The 22,898-nt window shown below is 56.9% G+C and overlaps 2 protein-coding genes across 3 annotated transcripts; one reads left to right on the top strand and one right to left on the bottom strand.

Moving 5' to 3' along the window:
* The first annotated feature begins 1,036 nt into the window (after nt 1-1,036).
* Nucleotides 1,037-14,069, top strand: ENKD1 (enkurin domain containing 1). Of its 2 annotated transcripts, none has more exons than XM_052797328.1 (8): nt 1,037-1,166; nt 5,193-5,317; nt 5,615-5,839; nt 7,119-7,291; nt 10,746-10,907; nt 12,097-12,266; nt 13,199-13,335; nt 13,840-14,069. In XM_052797328.1, the coding sequence occupies exons 2-8, from the start codon at nt 5,233-5,235 to the stop codon at nt 13,998-14,000; spliced, it is 1,113 nt and encodes a 370-aa protein (XP_052653288.1). In that variant the 5' UTR covers nt 1,037-1,166; nt 5,193-5,232; the 3' UTR covers nt 14,001-14,069. The 2 variants fall into 2 exon arrangements, with proteins under 2 accessions (XP_052653288.1, XP_052653287.1); XM_052797327.1 differs by lacking the exon at nt 1,037-1,166 and adding an exon at nt 1,335-1,624.
* A 3,221-nt stretch (nt 14,070-17,290) lies between these two features.
* PARD6A (par-6 family cell polarity regulator alpha) lies at nt 17,291-22,687 on the bottom strand. Its single transcript, XM_052797329.1, has 3 exons — nt 22,560-22,687; nt 21,058-21,277; nt 17,291-18,384 (listed from the first exon to the last, which is right to left on the bottom strand). Exons 1-3 carry the CDS (start codon nt 22,620-22,622, stop codon nt 17,597-17,599), a joined length of 1,071 nt encoding a protein of 356 aa, XP_052653289.1. The 5' UTR covers nt 22,623-22,687; the 3' UTR covers nt 17,291-17,596.
* Nucleotides 22,688-22,898: the final 211 nt, after the last annotated feature.

Below are 22,898 nucleotides of genomic sequence, written 5' to 3'. Positions count from 1 at the left end.
CGGTTCAGCAGCCGGTGGCTGTGAGCCGTGCGGGGGGGTCTGGCGGGATCCTCTCCCAAAACCCCGGGGAAAGGGGAGGCTGAGGACAGAGGACGGGGCGGGGAGATGAACCTTCGCCGCAGAGCGAGCCCGAAACAGGGCTGTCCCGCCCCGGGGACGGCTGACGGCCGGGTTCGGTGCCCTGCCCGTCTGCTGGGGATCGCCCTCCGGTCCTGCCGCCCCCCGGGCCGCGCCTGCCGGCGGGGAGAACCGGCGAAGGCCGGGGCTGAGCTGCGGGAGGGCTCCGGCGCCGCTGGCGCTCCGGGCGGGGCCTGCCCCGGCCCCGGCCCCGGCCCCGGCTCCGGCTCCCCGCCCCTGCCGGCGGAAGCCGCGGTTGCCGGGGAGCGCGGCGGGGCCGGGCCGGGCCTTCGGCTCCCGCCGGGCGGCCCCGCTCCAGGCCCAGGCTGCGGCCTCCCTCAGCCTGGCCCCGGCCCCGGCCCCGGCCCCGGCCCCGGCCCCGGCCCCAGCCCCAGCCCCAGCCCCAGCCTCAGTCCGGGCGGCGGCCGGGAGAGCTTCTCTGCGGCCTCCCTCGGTGAGTCCTCTCGGGCAGCCGGAGAGATCCTTCAGGGGCCCCGGCCCGGGGGTTGTCCCTGGGATGACCGCCGGGCAGCGGGGCACCAGGGCTGCGGGGGAGCCGGGCTGGGAAATGCCGGAGCAGGGGGCCGTGGGGCCGCCATGCCCCTTCCGAGGGCAGCAGGGGCCAAGCACAGCCCTGGTCACAGCCTGCGGCCCCGGGGAGGGGGTGGCTGCGCCCGCCTGGGTGATGCCTTGGGGGGGCTCCTGGTCAGCCCCTGCTTCAGGCTTTGTGGGCAGTCTGGCTCCGACACCCCCAGGTCTGCCTTTCCGGCTGCGCTTCACACCCCCGTCCCCTTTCCCAGGCGCACGGGAAACGAGAGGAGCTAAGAAGGGTTTTTCAGGGGTATCCAGTGTTGTTCAGTGGGCTCTTGGATCTCAGCACATGCCCAAAATCGTGTTTGTATTGATTTCCCATGACAGCACAGCCAGAGGAGACTGTAGACTGTGACACAAGCTCCAGTCTCCATCGCTGGACCCAGTGTTGCACATCAGGTCCTGTAAACTCAGCACGTGGCTCATCCTTGCATCAGAGAGGAATCACACGCGTCAAGGTGGGGCCTCTCGTCCTCCTTCCTTCCTTACTCTCCTGAGAGAGGACTCTGCTGTTGGCTGCAGATCTGCAACACCCACATCAGTCTCTGTCCACCTTCCAGTGCTGAGCACAGCCCTCGTTCACCTCCGGCTCGAGGCTGCTGCTGCAGGACACGTGTTTGACTCCTTGGGCAGGCTGTACAAGCTGGCTTTGTACCTAAAGGGCTGTTGGTGTACACGTGCCCAGCTTCCAGGCAACATGTTCCCGCATGCAAATGCCAGTATCACAGTTGACCGTACCCATCCCTGTTTGTCTTCAGAGGGGCAAAAGAGAAAATGGGCCTTGGAGACTGGCAGGTGGGGAAGAGCTGGTGGTACCTGAGGGAACCTGCATGAGGAATCGTATTAAAAGGAGACTGTTAAACCCCTCCATTGCAGTCTACAGGGGGAAAGCATAGGCATGGACTAACATCACTGGGTGGGTTCACAGCACGTTGACCTCATTTCCTGATGCCTGGTTCTGCAGGAGGTATGGTCCCAGATCTGCATGCACCCCTGTTTTGGTGCAGCCCTCGGGCATGGAAGTTATCTTGGTGCTACTTTCCATTTCAGCTAAAACTACTGAGGAAGGAAGCAAACAGCCAAGACCAGCTGCACAGAGATTAGCCCTTTGATTTGCTGCAGATGACTTGCTCTGCTTATCACAGCTTATCACAGCTGTGGGATTTTTTTTTCCCATGCTTTTTGCAGAGGTTGGCTCAAAAAGGCATGAAGCTGGGCTTGCTTCAGCTCTGTGTGAGGTAGCAGCTTCCTGGCCAGGGACCCAGGCACAGTGAAAATGTGATCTGTGAAGAAGAGGGAGTTCTTCAAAGTCAGGCACGGCAGGTTGAGGGCTGTGAAAAACACCTGCCAAAGCCTTGTCCGTTCCCATGTTTTGTAGTTTCCTTAACTATGATGCCAAAAACAAGCCGTGAAAGGAAGCCATGGTTCATATGGGCTCTGAAAGATCTCAGCTTACTTGGGAGATGAGTAGCATTCTTACCACTTGGTAAGCTGGAGCAAAGGGCACAAAGAGTCAAATTAATGGTTCTTAAACTTACAGGGACACTCTGGGAGAGGTAGGGCTGGAGCCTGTGTTGCTTGAGTCATAGGCCAGGATTAAGCTGTGGTCCTGGCAGGGAAGTGAGCAGCCAGCCCGGCTCAGACAATGTGAGTGAGGAATGCTAAAGTCGTTGGGTTACTCTGGCAACTGCCCTGAGCCTCTTTTGTAGATGTGCTGATTTCAGGTGAGCAGGGAACAAGGTTGGTGCAGCCCTGTGGCTAGGAGCAGCGTTGCTGCTTCCCCAGCGAGTTCTGCAGTCTGGCGGGGGTTAAGGAGAGAGAGGAGTTGCACACATACGTATCTGTTTACCCAGACTTAACCAGACTGTGTTTGCAGAGTCTGCCTGCATCTCATAGCCTGTGAATGCTCTAAAGAGCGTGTTTCTGGTGGTAATGGGTTAGATCCTGTATTCCTGACATTAAGGTTTCTAACGTGGTGGTAGAGAAGATGCTTTCCTGGGTGCAACTTAGACAGTGTGGCTGAGCCAGTGATTGGGTCACTGCTGAAAAGGGCTGGTCCTGTTCCATCTTCCTCCTTCCTCTGTGTTCATAAGCACGTGCTCCTGCTGTTTCCCTTGTGCTTGCTCCAGTGTTTTTCTGGTCCCCCTGTGGAGGCAACAGCCAGGTTACTTTTGGACAGAAGGTTAAACAGGCAGGAAACTAACCCAGCAAAAGGAGTGACTTGTTTCACGCAGGGGTAGTGAGTTGAATCGGCTCAGCACAGGACCATTTGCACTACAGAGCTGTCACAAGAGATGAAGCAGAAGGATGGGAATGGCAGCGGAGAAGGTCCGCACATCCCCTTTTGGCACAAGTGAGCCATGAATTTCTCTCACTTGTGTCCCCCAAATACGCTCACAGTTGGCAGGAGTAGAGCAGCAGCTTGGGAAGTCTGTACTGATCACTGGTAACAGAGGCTTGGCTGCTGCCTCTTCTCAGGGCTGGGAGGCTGATGCTAGGGGCTTGTCCCCCACGTAGGTGAGTTTGCTGTAGGTACCTAGATAGGCAAGATGCTTACTATTGTAATAAGGTTGTCTGATCTTGCAAGATCCCAATCCAGAGGTGATGTGACTTGCAAATCAGGGAGTGGGTGTCATTTGCAAATTCCATGCAGCAGGGCAGGGTGCTGTTGGGATGTGAAATGTGACTTGTGTGAAGGTATAAAATGAGCTTTCCGTCCCCCGCCTCCCATCATCTTGCCTTTGCTCCTTCAATCCCCCACACTAATTGTCTGCTCTGTTACAGGTCTTGATTGCAGCCTGTCATTTTGCATGTAAATTACTGGGTTTGAAGGTGAGTTCAGATCAAGATCAGATGTGAATTTCAAGGCCAGTAGCTGTTCTGGAGTGATCTCACAGTGAACACTTTTTTTCTAGAATAAGAGAGCCTGTTCTGGCTTAGTTGGATCCATTATCAAGGAGATTAAATAATACCAAGACAGTGTCCTTTTATCTCAGGCTGAGTCTGTGTCTGCTCTTCAGAAATAGCTTTTCCAGAGTAGCTGAGTACAGACTGTACATGCATGCTGGTGTGCAACAGTCAGCATTGCTTACATTGCCTCTGCAGTTGTGTCTGGGAGATGAATAACAGCTTTTTGCTAATGGGTCTCATGTCAACAGGGGTGATTTAGCAAGGAAGACTGCAGTGCATTAGTTGCTATGACTCAGACTCACTCAGCCTTGTACTGATTGTTTATTGGTTTATAAATTAAACTGCAGATGCTGCATCCCATCACTGCTGGCATGCCAAGGATCCTGAAAGGGGTTCCTCCTGTAGAGCTGTCTCAGAAATCTTTAAATTACTGCCTCGGGAGTCAGGGCATGCAGGTTGTAGCCCCAGCTCTTACAGCGATGACTCCAGCCGAGCTGCCCAGGCACTTGTCAAAATCATGGCGTGACTGATGAGGTATTGAGGCTCTTGTGGCATCTGCCAAAAGTTCACCAGCAGCCTGTGCCTGTTGGTGCGGCATCCTGCATCCTCATTTTCTGAGTGGGGAGCAAGTCCCTCAAGTTTCTTGTAGGCAATAAAATGCGGTCCACGAGATCTTGGTGAGCATCGCAGGGAAATAGATGCTGGCTGCTCCTGTGCTGGAAGGATCTGTGCTTCTCCTGTTGTGGGGAGGAGAGAGGCAGCAGGGACTGGTGTGGGCCAGGGCAGGGATTTGCAGATCTGTGCTGGTCCCTGTTGATCTGCATTGAAAAGTTATTTAGAAAAGAAAAAGATGTTTTTCTAAACAGATAAGTCTCCATTCTCCCAGAGAGCCAAGAGACAGCTGGGCTGGTTTTGTCTCAGTACTCTTCCCCAAAAGTGAAGTGTCTGCCCCTAGTGAAGTGTTTTGTCTTGGGTCCTTTTGAGGTTCAGCCTCAGCCTGCTCAAGGGCACTGCTGGTGCTGGTGTGTCTCTTGCAGAGGATACAGCAGAGAGGTTTATCTGTGTGGGGCAGGAGCTTCAGCTTGCTTTGGGTAGGTTGTGTTTGAACCACAGGAGCTATTTAGAAAGAGACCAAGGTGCAAGATAATTCAAATCTAAGGCTAAAATGTGTCAGATGATGTCCATCTACCTTGAGTTTCCTATTCGCTAAAGGCACACAGGGCAGTTACAGCAGCTCAGCTCCTGCTTGCATGTCTGTATTAAATGTTCCCATATGGGAGAGCAAAGCCAGGAAAGATTTTCTGTACAGAAGATACTGGCATTACAGCAGCTGCGGACATTTCATGTTCAGTGCTGGTAAAAACGCTGATTAGCCCACAACAGGGACAGTGCTGCTGGATCCCTTGCCTCACCTGCATGGAGTCCAATCTGGGGTGGTTTCCTACCTGCAGGTCATCTCTGTAGCTGTGTGTGAGCTCTCTAATGAAGGTCAGAAGTTCACACACACATATATAAGTATATAAAAATTGTAGCTTTTCAGTGGCTCAGTGAGCCTTGTTCATTTCTGTTCTCAGTGGTGGTTGGTTTCCGTGGTGGAGGCAGAGTGACAGCAGGATGTGTGAAGGGCCATCCAGGATTTCTGGACCCATTCCTCCAGACCCTACGCTCTTTCCAAACTATTACAAACGCCCCTTCTCAGGTGGGTCCTTGATGCTTGTTACGAATGTGTGGTTTTGTACGTTGGCGTGACGCAGCTTGCCCATTTGATGTCCTTATTCTTTGGCGTCTTCAACAGTCTTCGCTCACACTGGTGCAGGTGCTTCTGCTGCCTCACGGATGATGATCCTAAAGGTGGTCTGTACAGCTGGTTGAAAGATGGGAAAGCATAAGGTAGAGGTGGAGAGGGGGTCTTCAGCATTGTTTGTAGGCTGTGGGTGAAGAAAACCATGAGGTAAGATCGTTTCCTGGTAATCTCCTTCTGTTTCTTTCTCTGTAGCTCGAGGGAGGCTGGAAGGGAATGCTCAGAAGCTGGATTTTACCTCTGGCCCCCTGGCCCCAGTTCCCAACCCATACCCTGCTTTGGGCAGTGCCCGCCAGGTCCAGCCAGCCCCTCACATTCGCCCCAGTGGAAAGGACTTTCTGGAGAAGGGACAGAAGGGGATGCTCAGTCTCTTGCTGCAGCTCGAAGGGATCTCCCTTGATGGGGGGCTGCCAGTCAAGAGTAAGTACAGCTGAGTCGCTGCTGGCCTGAGTTGCGTTTGGGGCCAGGGATGAAGCATCAGGGATTTGGGTGGATTCCTCGGCTCTGCTGCCTGAAGAGAGCTTGAGATTTGCAGGGCCGGTCACCCCATCTCCTGCATTTGGCCTGGCAGTGGTGTCCCCGGGCTGTCGCCCGTGCTGGAGCTGGTGCTGCTGCGGCCTGCTTGACTCCAATCTGGCCCAGGTCTGCAGTGGGAAGAGGGACTGTAAAAAAGACACTGTTTAAGTTAGACTTGAGGAACTAGTTATGGATGAGAGACTATTGAGAGATGCTGGAAATAAATCAAGCCCTTCTAATTTGCTGCCTCTGAATATAACAAGTATCTTTATAGTCAAACTTAAAGATGAATCAAGCAAAATCTTAATGTATAGAGGTTGTTTAGCCTGGGGAATTCCTTGTTAGCAAAGCCAAGCAGGACTTGGGAAGACTGTATACGTGGATACAGAGAAGGTCTTTGTGAAAGATGTTCCCTTCTCCTGGGAGGTCACCCAGAGTACATTCAGAGGTCCAGGAAGGAGATAAGGCTGAGCACTGGGTGTCATTTCATTTACCTCATGTGCTAGCATTGCCCCTAGCCCTGCCTGGTGCCAGCATGGTGGATGCCAGCTGGTGGCTGCTATGACTGCTGTGCCAAAGCAGGAGGGGAATGGAAGAGGGTCTGGTTCTGTCAGCTGAGATCTCCCCTGTCTTGGGGAGCCCAAGGAAAGATCATTTTTGATTTGAACACAAAAAATACAATCCATAATCTTGATTATTTCCCCCTGAATATGGGACAATGGCTGACCCTGAAACGAGGAACTGTGCAGGTTTAAGGCTCTGCAGCTGCCATTAACTCTCTTCGCTTCAGAAACACTATGGGATGCTGAACTGGGAATTGACCTTGCTCTCGAGAGGATGCTGGCATGGCTTGTCTGGCATAGTCCAAAATAGGACAAGTGAACCACACTCTCTCAGAACAAGGGAGTCTGTGGACACCAGTAATGTGCATAGACCTGTGCTGATGCTCTTCTGGGCACTGTGGGATCCTCTGGCAGAAGAGGGTCAAACTGGGAGTGTGCATCTAACGTGGAAAAAGTGCACAGATTGTCTAGTCTGCAGGAGAGGGAAGAGCTTGCTATTTCTATGGGTGGTTGGACCAGCTTTGGAGATGGAGCTGTGGGCTCTGGTGCCAGTGCTCCAAGAGCCTGCATCCCTTGGCATTGTCTGAGGGGTGAAGGCTGTGTCTCCCCTTGCTGTGCAGGGAAAGAGTCCAAGGACCACGAGAAGGAAAATGTGAGGCGAATAAAGGAGATTCAGAAGAAGTGCAAAGAGAAGGAGCGAGCCCAAGAGCACAGCCAGCCCAAGCCTGTGAAAGCTCTGTGGAAATCCCAGAAATACGAAAACGTGGAGTCAAAGGTGAAGGCCAAACTGCAGGTCAGTACCCACTGAGCTCTTGAACTCTCCTGGGTGTGGTATGTGGGTCAGGCACGAGGTTCTGTGCGATGGTGGAGATGTGGGAGTCCCAGAACGTATGGGTCTAGGGGCAACTTGGTGCTGAAGCACGGTGCGCAGTTGTGACAGTGGGGCTGTGTGCTGAGTGAGAACATTTGGCTTGGGTCTGCAGAGTGATTGCTGTAATAATCCCCATCCTATCTGACCAACTAGAGTCTTCATGCAGGGGAAGCTGAGAAGAGGAAAATCTCATCGCACCATCTGCCTGGGGGATCCTACTTTGCCCTTCGGCTGTTAGGCATCTAAAGGCGGTTCCTGGGGGGGTGCAGAGCAGCCCTCACAGCTGTATTCCCTGTCTAGAGGTGCATCTTTGCAGCTTTCCAGTGTTTGGGGCAATGCTTGTCTGGGGTTTGTGCCAAAAGCCTGTGGTATTCTGCCCCACAGGTCATGGTCCTCAGAGGTAGGTCTTCAGGCTGCATCAAACCTTGGTCCAACTCTTACCACCCTGTGGACCCACAGTGGGCTGTATATCTCCAAATTCTTCTCCGAGCAATGGTCCTGGTGAATAACCATTGCGCAATGGGGGCACATAGACCTCTCCAGGCAGTTAGGGTGGAGGTCTCATAGATCAGCACAACCTGCAAGGGTGTACGTACCTCCTGTCCTCTGTATATGTGCTTGTGGGAGAAGGGATGCGGGGCTGTGCCTTGGTTTCTCAGGCTTTCTCAGCTGCTGAAATGAGCAGGTGTCTGGCTTTGTGAAGGTTTTGGGTTGCTTTTGGCTTCCTTCTGTTTCTTTCTCTGGATAATTTTTTCTCCCCTGGTGGGTTCCCGGTGTTTAAATGGTGCCTCTGTCAGACAGCTTTGGCAAATGCACCAAAGCAGCTGCCTTGGAAGAGGTGTACCTGTTTGTACAGAAAGTAAAGTTAAGGCCCACTGGGAGAGGGAAGGAAAGCTCCATCACTATCTTTGGGTGGATCCATTGTCATCAGCCTGGGTCTGGGAGACCCCTGTCATCGAGGTGACCTCTGTGTTCAGTTAGCCTCTTCTTTTGTCCAGAAGTAGGCACTGTGGCTCCTATGGATGGGGTGGGTTCCTGCTGCATGGCAGCAAGCAGAGGGGGGTTGTGCCCACCCTCTTCATAGTAACCTCCTGGAGGACAGGCCTTGGGGCTCCCTTTCAGCTCAGCCGGGCATGGGAGAAGCTCCTTGAGGAAGGGGAAGTGCAGGGCTGTTAGATCCTGCGATCCCATCAGCCTCAGGATTGTCGGCTGCCAGAAGAGGGCTTTGTCCTTCTGCGAGTCCCTGGTAGCCTTCACAGTCTCTGTCTCTGTTCTGTCTTTGCAGCCAACCAAGCTGTGTCGACAGGAGTGACACAGAGAGCTGCTGCTAGTGCAGATGGCGGGTGCAAGCTGGGTGATGCCTCAAGCACTGCCGCTAACACAAGCCTTCCCTTGGTGCTCCCTTGCTGAGTTGGAACCTTCAAGTTCCTCCTCATCTCTGCATTGCTTCCCTCTGGTCTGTGGCCCTTGGGCCAACTTTTCGTACTAAAATTATGTGTATTGATAACAACTGCAAAAATTGACAAGATATTTTCCAAGCCAGTGGTTCCAAATGCTGTGTCTCTTCTTCCCAGTGTGCCACCAATCTCTCTGATGTCCGTGACCCTTCCACACACAGGAGCAAACCCACGTGTGCTTTAGGAACACAAGCCTACACTCTTGTTTGACAGGTCCTCTGGGTTAGAGGAAGATTGAGATCATTTCTTCTTTTGTTTTGGGGAAAGGGGGTGGTGTCTGTGCAGGCAGTTTCTGCGTGGTGCGTTACTTGTGCTCTGCGGATTCCTCCAGAGAGAGGTGGCAGGAGGCCCTGGTGCTGACTCACATTGCTTTAACTGTTGCTGTGGCTCTCTAGAGCTGGGGTGTTCCCTTTGAAGGATCTCCATCTTCTGTGGAGCTGCTGCTCAGAGATTAAGTTGATTCTGTTAGGTCTTGATGTCTAACGCGGATCTTCTTCTCTCTCATCTGTCCCTGAGGCTGTTAATTGTAGCAGCTGCCTTGAAAAGGGCTCTGGCGGTCTCAGTGCTCCCATGGAGGGAGAAGAGGCACGCTGCACTCTGCTAGCACACTCCTAAGATCACAGACTTATTTGACTTCAAACCAACCACGCTAGGTAAAGGCACTTCTCATTAACTTACCAGAGAGCTCTGGGTCTCCTGGCTCCTGTTGAAACAAGACTGATCATCTTTGGAGCATGATCAGTCTAGCCAGTGCTGAGGGCATCACATATCCTGGTCCTTACACCAAAACTACTGATGTGACTGTGCTATCCCACCCTCAGTCTTCAGGTCTGCCAAGCTAAATGGGCCAGGCAACAGGCTGCCTCGAGGGGACCACACTTCAGCTGAGAGAGCAGCTGAGGCCTTGGGTACCTGTAAAGACCTGGAGGCTGCCCTGTACCGTTCCTGTCACTTCCAAGAGCAGAGCAGTGCCCTAGTTGTGTTTATCATAAGGTCACCCACTTGCCACAGTGTCAACTTTCAATTTTCAGGGTTTGCTTGCAACAAGATTGAGATAGTCCCTAGACCAGCTGTTAGACATCAAGTAGTGTCACCTTGTGCCAGTGCTAACGATGGCCTTTAAAGATGCCTGTCAGATGCAACTCCACCCTCCTAAAACTACCAGACTCCCTCACTCTCCACTTCTCTTTCTGCCTAGAGTAGCATAACCACAGATTTGGGGTGCTGAGCGGAGCAGCACTTGAGAACAGCGTCTCAGCAGTCAGCTTCATGCCTACCTGTGCCATTTCATTAAAGCTTGCTGTAGCAGGGCTCTGTGGCATGCTCTGGATTTATGGAGGTGGGATGGCTTCCTGTGGGAGTTCAAGTTCTCTAGTGTTGCCAACAAGGGAGACTGGCATGTATCTCTCAACTTTCAGCATGCTTACTCCACGCTGCCATATGCCCTTTTCACAGGAAGATTTCTGGTTTTTAAGGAGTCGTGATCACTGTCAGTATGGACTGTCCATCCATTTAGATTGTCCCTAGCTCTGGTAGGTATCTCTTGTTGGGTTACCTGGTGTTGCTCTCCTTTCATGCCTACCAGATTAGTCAGTAAAGAGGAACTCTCCAGTCAATGCTACGCATGCATTTGATCCAAATGCGTGTTTCTGCAGATTTTTTTCCTTTTTTTTTTTTTAGTGTTTCTTTACAAAGTTCAGTTGCCAGGTCCGGATTTGTTGCTGTAGGCGGCCTGTTTGGCCTTTGCTGGCTGTGTACAGATTGCTTTCCCCCATGAACTTCTGCCAAGTCATGGCAGAAAGATTGTGCCTGCTGGAAACTTGTGGCTGAGCTTGTGGTTGACCACCCAAACTTTATTGGATGGGTTTCTCTTTGCTCCAGCCTCCCTCCGCTAGTGGATCTTTTCTTGCCTTTCCCAGGAGAGGTCCCCACCTCCAAATCCAGAGGCTCTGAAATTCCTGAGGGCATATTCTCGCTGTGGCCCTGGGATCAAGCCGTGCAGACCGCTCTCCCCAAGGCCTGCCAGAACAAAAGCAGGAGCAGACGCAGAGGCTCCAGAGGCACTGGGTGCTGAAACCAAGGTGAGCTGCACACTAACTGCATCTATCCCAGGGGGTTCTGGCACCTATCTGTTGCTCCTGCTTTGAACTCGTCATGCATTCTTCTAAAGTTGGGTCAGATGTGCTGTGTGAACAGGGAGATCTGTAAATACTGTTCCTGCCTGAAGGGAAGGAACAGGGTCTTGGTCACTGGGGTGGTGAGACGGGTGTTCAAGGATTGCTAATACTACCCTCTGGCTTCATTCTTGCTCATAGTTAAAGAGATCGTGAAGTTCCCTTTGAAAATCTCACCTCCTCACTGTAGAAGTGCCAGTGATCTCAAATCAGCTCTTTGTAGAGCTTTGCAGGAGGTCTTGGGGATTTGGAGACTGCTCCCACCTTAATCAAAGGAACCATGGCTTCTGGACATTAGATAAAAATTTGGGAAATGGGTGTGCTTTTTAGTAAGGAGAGTTAAATCAGTATTAACAATTAAACCTTTCAGGTAGTCTTGTCTGGGAGGTCCTAAACTGCTCTGTGACTCATGTCTTCTTTCCTTGGCAAGCGTGGGGTTGTCGGTTTGTTGGTTCCCAAATGCCATGGAGTGACTTAATTTAAACAGGACATAAACTCTTCAGGGAGAAAAGCAAGAAAAGAAAACTTTAAACTCAAACCCAGCAACCTTCTCCTCTGTCTTGACCATTAGAGGAGCTGTGATAGAGGGTGCTGTCTCTGGGGAAATGCCCCCATGGACTAGCTAAGTTCCTGCTCTGCCAGGGGCTCTGTTGCATTTACTGGTCTGGCAAGGGCCTGACCAGTTTTTTCCCCGACCTTCTATTTGCTCTGATGGGCTCCAAGCACAGCAGTAGGAGACTCGTGGACTATGTTAAGCCTGGTTCTTCCTGTCCTTCTGGCTTTGAGGGCATGGGGTCAGCTTGGGGACCTCAAAAAGGTGGGGTTTAGGTTTCGCCTGGCTTTCAGTGCCAGGCAAACCGTGGCACCCCAAGGGTTTCTGGCACTTATTCTGGCACTGGTTTCTTCTCAAAACACAGCCATAGCTCCTGCCTGTATCCCTGACTCCTGAGATGGGATGGACTGAGGGTAGGCCCGTCCTAATGTAGTACACCTGCAATTCTGTATCTTTTGTGGGTGCCTCTTTGCTTTGTCCCTTGTGTGTGCCTGTGTGCGTGTGCTGAGCTGGCCCCTGCTGCCTCCCTTTCTCTTCTTCCAGATGCAGGTGGAGGGCAAAAGCATTGACTTCATTAAGCACAACGCCCGCAACGCCAAGCGGGCCCCGCTGCGGCGCTCCCAGTCACTGCAGGCACTGGCTGAGCTGCTGGAACAGAGGCACCGGGAGCAGGAGGAGTACAACACCAATCAAAAGGGCCACGTCCCCCAGTAGTACGTATGCCCCTCTCTGGTCCATGGGACTTTCTGTAACAAGCCCACTTCCCTTCACCACGTCTCCCAGCTTCTGCGTAGAAGGACGGGGGTCTGGGGACAGAGGTGCTCTCGCCATATGTGAGCAGCGTGATTTACTGTGGCCTGGCGAATAAATGCAGTCCCTCCTGGTTTCTTGACTTAACAAGTATCCCCATGGCCAGTGTGACTGGGCATAGAAAGAATTTTGTCTCCTCCTCCCTTGCTTGCTGTCGTACCATGATGCTGGCATGAGCATGCTCTGTGTGCTCTGAGAAATGTGCTCCTGCCCCTTTCTAAGCCTTGCTCCACATGACGTAGCTTCAGTATTAAAAGGTCTGGTTTTGGAGAGGCAGATGGCTTGTTCTGCCTCACAAGTGTTCACCCTGCTTTGGACCTGGAGTCTGAGGAACATCCAACTAGTGACTTGCATTTTGGAATTCAGAATGGAAAATAGTTCCTGGGTGACCCTGTCCTAGGACTGACGATGGTGTCAGTCCTTTGGCTCTCTGCTGTGCCTGCTGTTCCCTGCCAGTATCCCTGGCTGTGAGCCACTTTGTCTAACTTCACTGCATCACTGGCCCACAGCTGGTTTTGAGAGGACTCTGTGGCCAGGGCCAGAAGCAAGGCACAGAAGCCCTTGTCTCTGAGGAACTCGTGTTGGCCTCACGGTGTCTCTTCCAGCAGCCCTTCAGTGCATGTGGAGTGTGTTTGCTAGTCCATGCATGCGGGCTAAACCCGGGTGTATCCCTCCACGGCAATGGTGTGTGCCAGCAGGGTGGGTCTCTGTGGTCCTCAGACAGTGACTTGGAGACTAGTGGGGTTGGAAGGGCTTGATTCCTGGCCTCTGCCTGCATCCCTGGGTGACCTCTCCTGCCAGATGTGCTGACACGGGCTTTCGTTTGCCTTGCCAGCCTGCTGGAGAGGAAGGAGCTGTGGCGCAGACAGATGGAGGAGCGGCTGCGAAACCTGCCAGATCCTGACACGCCACCTGGTCATACCATGATGCCGGAGGGCCAGCGGCTGGAGACCCTCAGCAATCTGAAGCAGAGTAAGAGAAAAAGAAATGGGGATTCTACCTCAGAAAAACAGGCAATCCTAGCCAGGATTAGGGAGAAGAGAGTTCTGGGGCACAGATTCCTGCCACTTGGAGAGTTGCCTGGAATAAGGCACATAGCTGGGATGTGAGCTGTGTGCGTGGAAAGAGCAATCTCCTTCAGGTTGGTGGGACCTGCACATTACAGGACTGGCTCTCTGTAGCAGGCTTGTCTGGTAGACCTGACGTTAGGGTTAATATTGCTCTTAAAATGATAGAAAGATTTTGGTTGGAAAGGACCTTCAGAGGTCTCTAGTCCAACCCTTGGTTCTTCAAAGCTGGAGCAGGTCACTCAGGTCCTCATCCAGCTGAGCTTTGAATAGAAGGATGGGTATTCTAAGTCCTGTGCTGCCACCATTTTCATGACTGAGGATGAGGTCACAGCATTAGGAAAAGGATGGATTTCTTTGCTCTTCCACTTACACAACTTGATTTTTTCTGCGTTTTGTTTTTTCACAGGCCAGGAGCAGCTGATAAAGGACCTGGTGATGCTACCAGTGCGCACGGACACCCTCAGCATGCAGAAGAGGCGGATAGAGCTGGAGAGAAAGCTCTCCCAGATAGAAGAGGCCATCAAAATTTTCTCGAGGCCCAAAGTCTTCATCAAGCTGGACTCCTGAGCCGGTGGGGCTGGGTGTGTTGTGCTGCTCTGCGTGAATATCCTTCGTCGCTGGGAAGGGACAATCGTCGCTGCGAAGGGACAATCATCACTTTGGGAGGGAAGGAGAGGAAGGCACGTTCAGGACCATGGGCCCGTGCAGGTGCCGATACAATGTCCAACGTGCAGGTGGTGTCTCTTGCTCACGGTCCAGTGCTGTGTCTTGTCCATGGAAAAGGGAGGGAGATACCCTAATATACTCTTTGCTCTGTGGTCGGGAGAACCTGTGTCTCTATGCTGCTTGACTTCTCAGAGATCAGCTCTCTGCTCTGGATCCATGGCATCACCTCTTATTTTCCCTTTTTTTTCCCACTTCTAGAAACTGGTAGGAGGTCTCCTGTGTTGCTGCCTGTGGTGTTCCTTGTCCCCTTCTTTATCCTGAGCTGGGCCATGATCATGGCTCATTCTGGACACATTCATGTCTGCACAAAAACCTCGTGCTGTACGCCTGCCGTGTGTGCCCCAGTCCTGAGCACTGATGCATCCTGCTCACGCAGCTGGTACCTCTGCACCCTCCAACCTGCTGGCTGGGCTCAGCAGCTCAGGGACAGCTTGAGGACAATGAAGAGGTGCAGAGCTTCAGTTCTTCTGCCCATGGAAGAGCTGGGCCGGCTGCAGGGGGATCTGGCAGGGTGTCTGGAGAAGCCTTTGTTGTCTGGGGGGCAGGACATGCTCCAGTAAAGCACTGTTTCCCTCTTTCGGTGTGTGTACAGCTCCCGGTGGGCTCAGCAGGGCCTGAGGAGTAGTGGGCAGCAGAAATCAGCAGCATTGATGTAGTACAGGCAGGGGGAGAGCCGTGGGTCCTGGTCCCACTTTCTGCAGAAGCCCAAAGTGTCCAGGGAGGTTAGGTTTCGCTGGGCTGGGGTGCTGGGATGTTGGTGGTGGACTCGGAGTGGAGAATGTGCAAAGTCCTGCCAGGCCTTGGTCCACAGGCTGGCAGAACAAGGCTAGCCAGATGCCATTGTGGAGGTAAGCTCGCTGCCTCCTTACCTTCAGATGCCACATGGGGACCTGTGCAGACCTTTGCAGGGATCCTGCTGTGCGAAGCATAGAAAGATGTAAGCTAGAAGGGATCACTGGTGCGCTTGGTCCATCTCCTGCTCAGTGCAGGGCCAGCTCCACAGCTTGGGACCTTGTCCATCTGGGTTAGGAGAATCTCCAAGGATGGGGTTGCCACCCCTACCTTGCTGGGGCTCTCTCCCCAGGCTGTGCCACCCTCAGGGGGAGTACTTTTTCCCCTGAAGTCTCATCAAAATTTCCCTTATTGCAGCTTGTGCCTGTTGCCTCGTCTCCTGTCACTGCACAGGGTGGGGATGCTGTGCATGGTTGCCCCAAGCAGGTGTCTTCTTGCCGGGGGTTACTCCATCCCGGGCAGGATTTTGCAGGATGGGGATGTTGCAGAGTGGTCCAGCCCTGCCCACGGCACCCAGCACTCTGCAGTGCCCTGGGACGTCAGGGGCCGATGCTGCTGCTGAGGGCCGGGGAAGCTTTTAGCGCTTGAGGGCTGGAGGAGGTGAGATGCCAACCGGAAAAATCACCCCTTGCTTCCCTGTGGTGCCCTCAGGGCAAACAGGCTGAGCCGGCTGGATGAGAGCGGCTGAGAGCAGCTGGGGGCCGTAGGCACCAGTCCCCGTGCACCTCCCTGCCCTAAACAAGTCTGGAATAACCAGCCCTGCTGTCTGTTTTGCTCTCTCACCTGTCTGGGCCTTGGCTGTGTGCTGTCAGTGTCACCCCGCTTGGGTGCCTCGGAGCTGCCAGCCTCAGCCCTCGCTGCTCTCCCTGCCTGCCCCTGGCAGGGCTAGAGCTCCGGATGGACAGTCAAAACCTGAACAGTTGGTGCCATCCCTTCAGACCCCAAGAGCTGTGGGTCCTCCTCCTCCTCCTCCTCACCCAGTCCCACCCCATGCCCTTGAGAGTGGTGCCGATGAGAGGACCCTGGGTTTGTAGGACCCTTGGCAAACGGGCTGGTAGAGCCGGCACAGTCGAGCCCTCGGCACTAAACCAGCATTGCCCCATGGGAGCGAAGCCAGGGCACCTGGCACCATCTGCGCTCGCTTCCCATGGGGTTTAATCCGAGGGCCGTGGGAGAGCCCTTATGCCATGAAGGGTCTGGCAGTGTGCCAGCGCCCTTGGTTCCTGAGCACCCGTGTCCAGCTCAGGCAAACAGGCTGGAAAAGCACTGCCCTCAGGTGCGCTCTACCTGCTGGACCTTGTGCCTGGGCTGCTTCACCAGCAAACGTTGCCGGTGGCCACGGCGGCTTGGGGCAGAGGTGTTGGTGCTGGCACTGAAGGTTGATGCTGCAGGAGATGTGGCGAGAGGGGGCAAAGAACTGTGGGGATGGCCAGCTGTGATCTGGCCAGGCCTGTTCCTAGCCAGGACAGCACAGGAGGAGAAGCTGTTACCACTGTGGGTCCAATGGGGCCCAGCAGCACCTTCCTGCTGGGGTGTTGCTCTGTCCCTCCCTATGGGCAGGAAGATACTGGTCTGGAGCTGGGCCGGGCCAGCAGCAAAGCAAAGGCCAAAGCCACCATCAGCCCGGCACTTCGGTGCTGGGAGAGGGACCGAGGGCGCCAGGAGCCCCAGGTGAGCAGGAAGGGTGGGTACAGCCCCCCCGAGCTTGGGCCAGCCCCAAGCTGGAGAAGGATGGAGTTGCTCCAGCCCCAGCAGTGTTTACTGGGGCTGAATGACAGCCAGGGTGCTGCTGCCAGCCCGGGTGCCACCCAGCTCCCTGCAGGTGTCACCGGGGTGTCCCCTGTGTAGCGAGGGCACCGCAGCAGAGATAAGGTGGGAACCGAGGTGGGGGGGGGCCAGGCAAGGCTCATTGCATCAGGCCACCATGCCAGGCTCGCTGCCCAAAACAGCCTGGACACATGGTGTGGAACAGGGATATGCAGGGGGAGGGACATGCCCCAGCGTCCCTCCAAACTCCCTGTAATGGCTCTCGCTGGGGTTGCCCAGTGCAGCAGCGAAGCCACAACGTGCAACACAGTCAAGGGTGCCGCTCCCAGGCACTGCCTTGTGCATGCAGGGCCGGGGTCCCCATCCCCTGTCCCCCTCCTCCCAGGGGATCTGCAGCGCATGCATCCATGGCAGGATGGGCCATGCGTGTGTGGGACAGGGCAGTGGGGCTGGTGGGGGATGTGCCTGTCCTGTCCTGCGGCACTGGGGCTGTTTGCTGTCCTGGAGGGGGCTGTTCCCCACGGCTGTTGGGGTCCAGCCCCTGCAGTGACGTGAAGCAGGGACAAGCAGGATGCTTTCTAGAAAAGGTTTTACTGTCCGTTGCAATATATTAATTGATGATGCATATTTTGATAAAACATATTAAAAAAACCCACTTGTTTGGAAGGAAGGGGAGGGAGGCAGGGGGGCTCAGAGGGGCAGTGCCTGGCGGGAGCAGGTGCCGCAGCGGGGCTCCCGGGGATGCGGGTGGCGGGAGAAGGCAGCGGGCAGCCCCGCTCCACCCCTGCCCACCGGCCCTGTCATTGCCCCGGTGCCCATGACCAGCCTGGCTGCACAGAAACCCGGCTGGCCGCCAAGGGTGGCACGGGACCCTGTGGCTATAGGGTGACGAGGGTGCCGTCCTCCCGCCCACTGCCCCGGCCGGGGCTGCCATTGTGGCTGCCGAGGGACTGCAGGGAGCCCCGCGAGCTGTGCGGGGACAGGCTCCGCTGGAGGGGTCCATCCGCGGGGCCCCCGTTGGGGCAGCCCCCAGGGATGTAGTGGGGCGCGCTGTCGCTCTCGATGACCAGGTCGCCCTCCTCATCACTCTCAGCCGTGCTGTAGTTGCTCAGGTACTGCGAGGCTGGGCTGGGGGTCTGCTGGCTGGGGGTGCTGTCCGTAGACATGCCTGAGCTGCCCGAGGCCTTGCTGCTGCGGATGACATTGTTGCGCTGGTTGGCCGGCTTGACGGTGATGATGAGGTTGTGGCTATTGGCCACCATCATGTCTGTCACCTGGTCCAGGGACTTGCCGGCCACGTCGATGCCATTGACCTCCAAGATCTCGTCGCTCACCGCCAGCAGACCCGTGCTCTCGGCCAAGCCGCCCTTCACCAGGCGGGAGATGAAGATGCCGGGCACCTTCTCAACTCCCTGCGGGGCCACGCGCACGCTGATGCCATCGCGGATGTAGAAGCCCAGCGGCTTGTCAGAGCCGTGCTTGTGGAGCCGCACACGGCGGTGGGTCTCGGGCAGGATGTCCACATCGATGATGGAGGAGATCTGGCGGAAGTCCTGGGGCATGCCAATGAGGAGGTGAGGCTTGGTGCGGTAGTGCGCGGGGCGCAGCAGCCCCTTCTTCTTCCGCTGCAAGGAGTTTGAGGCAAAGACACCGGCATCAGACTCTGCTGTAGGGAGCAAGGGAGAACGCAGGTCAGGCACTGCAGCTGCCCAGGGACGCAACAGTGTGCCTTTGGCCCCCAGGTGTTAGGGGAGCTGGCGGGAGAAGTGCCCTGCTCACAGGTCCCACCAGCTCTCCTCCCCAGAGCATCACCCCGGCTTTTCCTGCAGCGTGTCTCTGCCAGGCCCATCTCCTGGGATTACCCAGCGTACACAAGGCCAGGATTAGTGGGATCGAGGCAGTGATTCAGCCTTAATCACACTTTAAGCCAAACTCTGCAGCTTAACACTAGAGCTGCCAGCCCTGAGGGCCTGGGAGCCGCAGCTGTGCCCCAGTTTGGGGAGGGGGAACCACCCCCCCCCCCGCATGAGGCTCCCCTGCTGCATGAGGGGGTGCTGTGGCAGCAGCCAGCTTCATGAGGGCAAGTCCAGCTCCATGAGACAGCACCAGAGTCCCTTGTCCCCACTGGGACAGGGCCATCGCTGGCATGGGATGGGGATGGCTGCAGCTATGTCCTGTGGAGCCCTGCCATCCCCAAGGATGGAGACTCCCCACGTCCTGGAGACCCCCCACCTCCTGGAGACACATCCCAGGGCTGCAGCATCCCCAGGGCCCCTGAACATCCCCAACGGTGATTTGTGCCACTGTCTCTTATTCCACCATCTGGTGCCACCACAGAGGGTTTGACCCCATCCTCCTTGACCCTGCCCGAGGGCTGCTCCATGGGGCCCAGCTCTGCCATGTCCCCTCCTTGGCCACATTCACCAGGTGCTGGGGAGCATCCCCTGGGCCCTCTCTGGTTTCTCCCCATCCCTTTCCACCAGGGGGGCGAGGGGTGAGATCTTGGCCGCTGCATTGCTGGCATGTTCCCCATGGTGCCCCCAGCCAGTACCCGGATCCTGGTCCAGCCGCAGGGGAGCTGGGGATGCCCCCAAGCCCCAGGGACGTGGGGTTTCTCCCCAGCCAAGCCAGCCTGCCAGGGCTCCTGGGTTATAAATATCTCCCTGCACACACAGCCTGGCATATTTTTAGCTCGGGGAAGGGCGGTGGAGGCTTTCCCACAGCTATTTCAGTGCACAGCTCCTCTCCGAGGGGCACGGAGCAGCTGGGCCAGGCAGGTCCAGCACCCCATGGACGAGCCCACCGGTGGCCCTGGCAATGTGCCAGCCTTTCCCCTGCCCTTCCCGTGAGCCAAGCCCAGCCAAGGAAGGCCAGCACTGCTGTCCCCAGCCAGGCTGCTCTGCAGGGATGGCTTCACCATGTGAAGTGACAGCACAGAGAGGAACCAAGCTGCAGCCTTTGCTTTTTGACCCCCTGCGGCAGGACTGGCTGCCACGGAGCCCACCATTGGGTGCACACCTATGTACACATGCGTGTGCATGGCTTCCCATGCCCGGTGTGCGAGAGAGGCTCTGCAGCTGCATTCCTTACCGACCCGGACTGGTTCAACGACAGCCCAGCCCCGGGATGACCTGGATCCATTTTAAATCAGCTGTGACTCACCCAGGGCTTGCTCCTGGCCTCTCCACACACCTCCCGCGGTGCTGCCGGCCCCGCAGCCCCTCTCCTGTGGGCACAGCTGGGTGCTGGGGCTTGCCGGCACTGTCTCCTTGGCCTCCTTATTGTGCTGCCCACCGTGCCAGGGCTGCAGCTGTCCACTCTCTGTACTGTGCCAGCTCGGCACGGTCACTCATGGGCCCTTGCAGGCTTTTCCCAGCAGCAGATGAGGTGGTTCTTGAGAGCAGGAGCAATACTCCCGCAGCAGTCCCGGCACACCCAGCCCCACACTGGCTCCCCATGCCACAGCCTGGGTCTGGGCATTGGTCCAGTGCATCACCCCGATGCAAGAGCCCAGGAAAACTGGCATAGCAGCCAGGGCCGGCCACTGGCACCACCCCTCGCCCAGGGACTTTATACCAATAGCATGAGCTGGAAACACAGAGCTGCACCATGACAGGGAAACGGGGGCTTTTAGATCAGGCTCCGGCTTTGTGCACTGTTGCTTGATGGTGCTACTAAAGAGAAAGCCTCAGTGCTACTAAACCGAGCAGGATGGGCTCATCTCCCTGGCGAAGAGGAGACCTACCCAGGGTGTTTGTCACCGAGAGGCTTTCATCCTCACTGGGACGCTGCTATCACGGAGATTTCATGCTCCTGCGTGAGGAAGTTGCTCTCCGGGAACAGAGCCCCTGGGCTGCTGGGGAGGAGACGAGCCTCCTCCCACCACCAAAAACTCTGCAGCACCGGGTATCCTGAGAGCTCTGCCAAAACAATGGCTGCCACCGCCTCGGGGCAGGGAGCTGATGGGGCTCTCAGCGTGGCACTCACGGGAGCAATGCGGTGTTTTTCCGGCTGGAAAATGCAACTTCAAAGGGGTGAATTGGGAGGATTTGCCTTTGCTCACTGGGGTGCACAGGGCCGGGCTGGCATGGGTGCCTTTGCCATGGGGAAGGGCTGTCAGGGAGAGCTCGCATGGGTGCCATGGCCCTGGCAGGGTTCTGGGAGCCTCCTGGTGCCGCCATCTCCAGTTCCATCCACCATAGTGGTGGCTGACAGGTATGTGACTGGCTGCCACCACCACTGGCACAGCCCAAACGTGGAACCAGTGGTACCACGGGACGTGGCTCAACTCCCTTGATGTGGAGGATGGATCCAGCACCCTTCTCCAGCTCCCACTTACCCTTCTGGATGATGACCCTGAGGAGGGGGTTGGCGGAGGACAGGGCTTTGTGGTAGTTGTCATCGTTGTTGATGGGCAGGAGGTCACCATGGACATCCGTGTAGCCCAGGAGCATGTCCACCCGTGGGATCTGGTGCACCGTCTGCAGCAGGCGGTAGAAGTCCTGGAAGCTGCCTGCACTGGAGCGCTTCATGGCAAAGCGGCGAAATTCGGCGTCAAACTGCAGAGGAGGAAGGGGGTGAGGCTGGGCAGGGCTAGCTCCGGCCAACAGGACAGATGCAGGCAGGGCACTGCACAGAGCTGCCCTGGGGCAGGCAGAGCCAGGCACTGCTGGCTCCAGAGCCCCGGCAGCACCAAGGCAGTGGCACCCATTGGCCAGAGCCCGTCCCAAAAGCAAAATAAAAGGAGCAGAACCGTTTTCTTGCCCGAACACCGAAGTGATGGGGCAGAGAGGTGTCCATGCGGCAGAGGAAGGAACCTCCGGCTGTACAGCCAGCCACGGCGGGCACCATGCTGCCGGGAGGCCCTTCCCTGTGACACGGGTGCTGCCGTAGCACCTGGTGAGCAACGGCGTTAATTATTGCCTCCTTCAGTCACGACGAAGGGGAAGCCAATTAAGAACAGGCTGAGGAACACTGCGAGGATCGCGCTGCCCGAGGGGGGATCACACCCCGGCTGTTGGGGCAGTGTGTGCCGGGAAGGAGGGCACCACGCACCCACCCCGCCGGGCGCCCCAGTCAGGCAGGGGCACAGCTGGGTGAGCGCACAGCTGGGTGAGCGCACAGCTGGAGAAGGGTGCAGGAGGAGAGTGCGCACATCTGGATGAGCACAGGGCTGGGTGGGCACAGCTGGGTGAGGGCACACACCCGGGTGAGAGTGTGCCGGGTGCGCGCACATCTGGATGAGCAGGCACATCTGGGCGAGCAGGCACATCTGGGCGAACGCACAGCTGTGCGGGTGTGCATGTCTGGGTGGGGGAGTTCATCCCTTGCTGGGGGTGCACATCTGGGTGATGGCGTAGCCGGGGGGTGTGCATGCCCTGGCGAGCGTGCACATCTGGGCGAGAGCACATCTGGGCGAGCTGTGCACCCGGGGTGACCGCGCACCTAGCACACCCGCACCAGCGGAGCCATCCCGCACGCCGGGGCTGGCGGCACCGCGCCCCGGCGAGGCCGCACGTCTGGCGAGCGCTCCCCGGCGACGCTCCCAGGGCCGGTGCCGGCCGCGCCGAGCGGGCCCGCGCCCCGGCGGAGCCCGCCGGTGGCGGGACACCGCGGCCGCCGGGCCGGGCCGGGCCGGGCCGGGCCGGGCCGGGCCGGGCTCGGGGAGGCCCCGGGCAGCGCCGGGGAGCGGAGCGCCCGCACGGCCCGGCTCCCGCGCCGCTCCCCGGCGCGCGGTGCCGTCCCACGTGTGCTGCCCGGTGCGGGGGCGGCGCGCCCGGTCGTGACCCGGCGGAAGCGGCCCCGGTCCCGGCCCTGGCGGCGGCCCCGGCGGGCGCTTACCTTGCTCTTGACCTCGATGACGGGCTCGGCGGAGCGCGCCGGCGTGCGGTGGTGCTTGGCCATGCTGCGGGCCGGGCCGGGCCACGGGGCCGCGCCGCCGCCACCGCCGCTCCCGCGGCCACGGGGGATTTTCACCGGCCATGACGTCACCGGCGAGCAGGCCGGGCGCCGCCGCGCCATTGGCCCAGACGGGGAGGGGGGCGTGGCCGGAGTGTTGCTGACAACGTCGCCGTGGCAACGGGGGCGGGGCCGGGCGGGCGGCAGGACACCCCCCCCCCCGCCCCGGCCCCGGCCGTCCCGGGCATCCCGTGGCCATCGGGAGCCCCGTTAGTGGCACAG

The sequence above is a fragment of the Harpia harpyja genome, chromosome 9 (assembly GCF_026419915.1).
Source record: "Harpia harpyja isolate bHarHar1 chromosome 9, bHarHar1 primary haplotype, whole genome shotgun sequence".
In the NCBI taxonomy this organism is placed as follows: domain Eukaryota; kingdom Metazoa; phylum Chordata; class Aves; order Accipitriformes; family Accipitridae; genus Harpia; species Harpia harpyja.
This window is presented reverse-complemented; position numbering and strand designations above follow the sequence as displayed.

Coding starts and splice junctions, on each gene's coding strand:
- ENKD1 (XM_052797328.1), top strand. CDS start 5,233: ATGTGTGAAGGGCCATCCAGGATTTCTGGACCCATTCCTCCAGACCCT. Junction 7,292..10,745: donor AGGTGAAGGCCAAACTGCAG/GTCAGTACCCAC, acceptor TGCCTTTCCCAG/GAGAGGTCCCCACCTCCAAA. Junction 10,908..12,096: donor CACTGGGTGCTGAAACCAAG/GTGAGCTGCACA, acceptor CTCTTCTTCCAG/ATGCAGGTGGAGGGCAAAAG.
- PARD6A (XM_052797329.1), bottom strand. CDS start 22,622: ATGGCCAAGCACCACCGCACGCCGGCGCGCTCCGCCGAGCCCGTCATC. Junction 21,278..22,559: donor TCATCGAGGTCAAGAGCAAG/GTAAGCGCCCGC, acceptor CCTCCTCTGCAG/TTTGACGCCGAATTTCGCCG. Junction 18,385..21,057: donor CAGGGTCATCATCCAGAAGG/GTAAGTGGGAGC, acceptor TGCTCCCTACAG/CAGAGTCTGATGCCGGTGTC.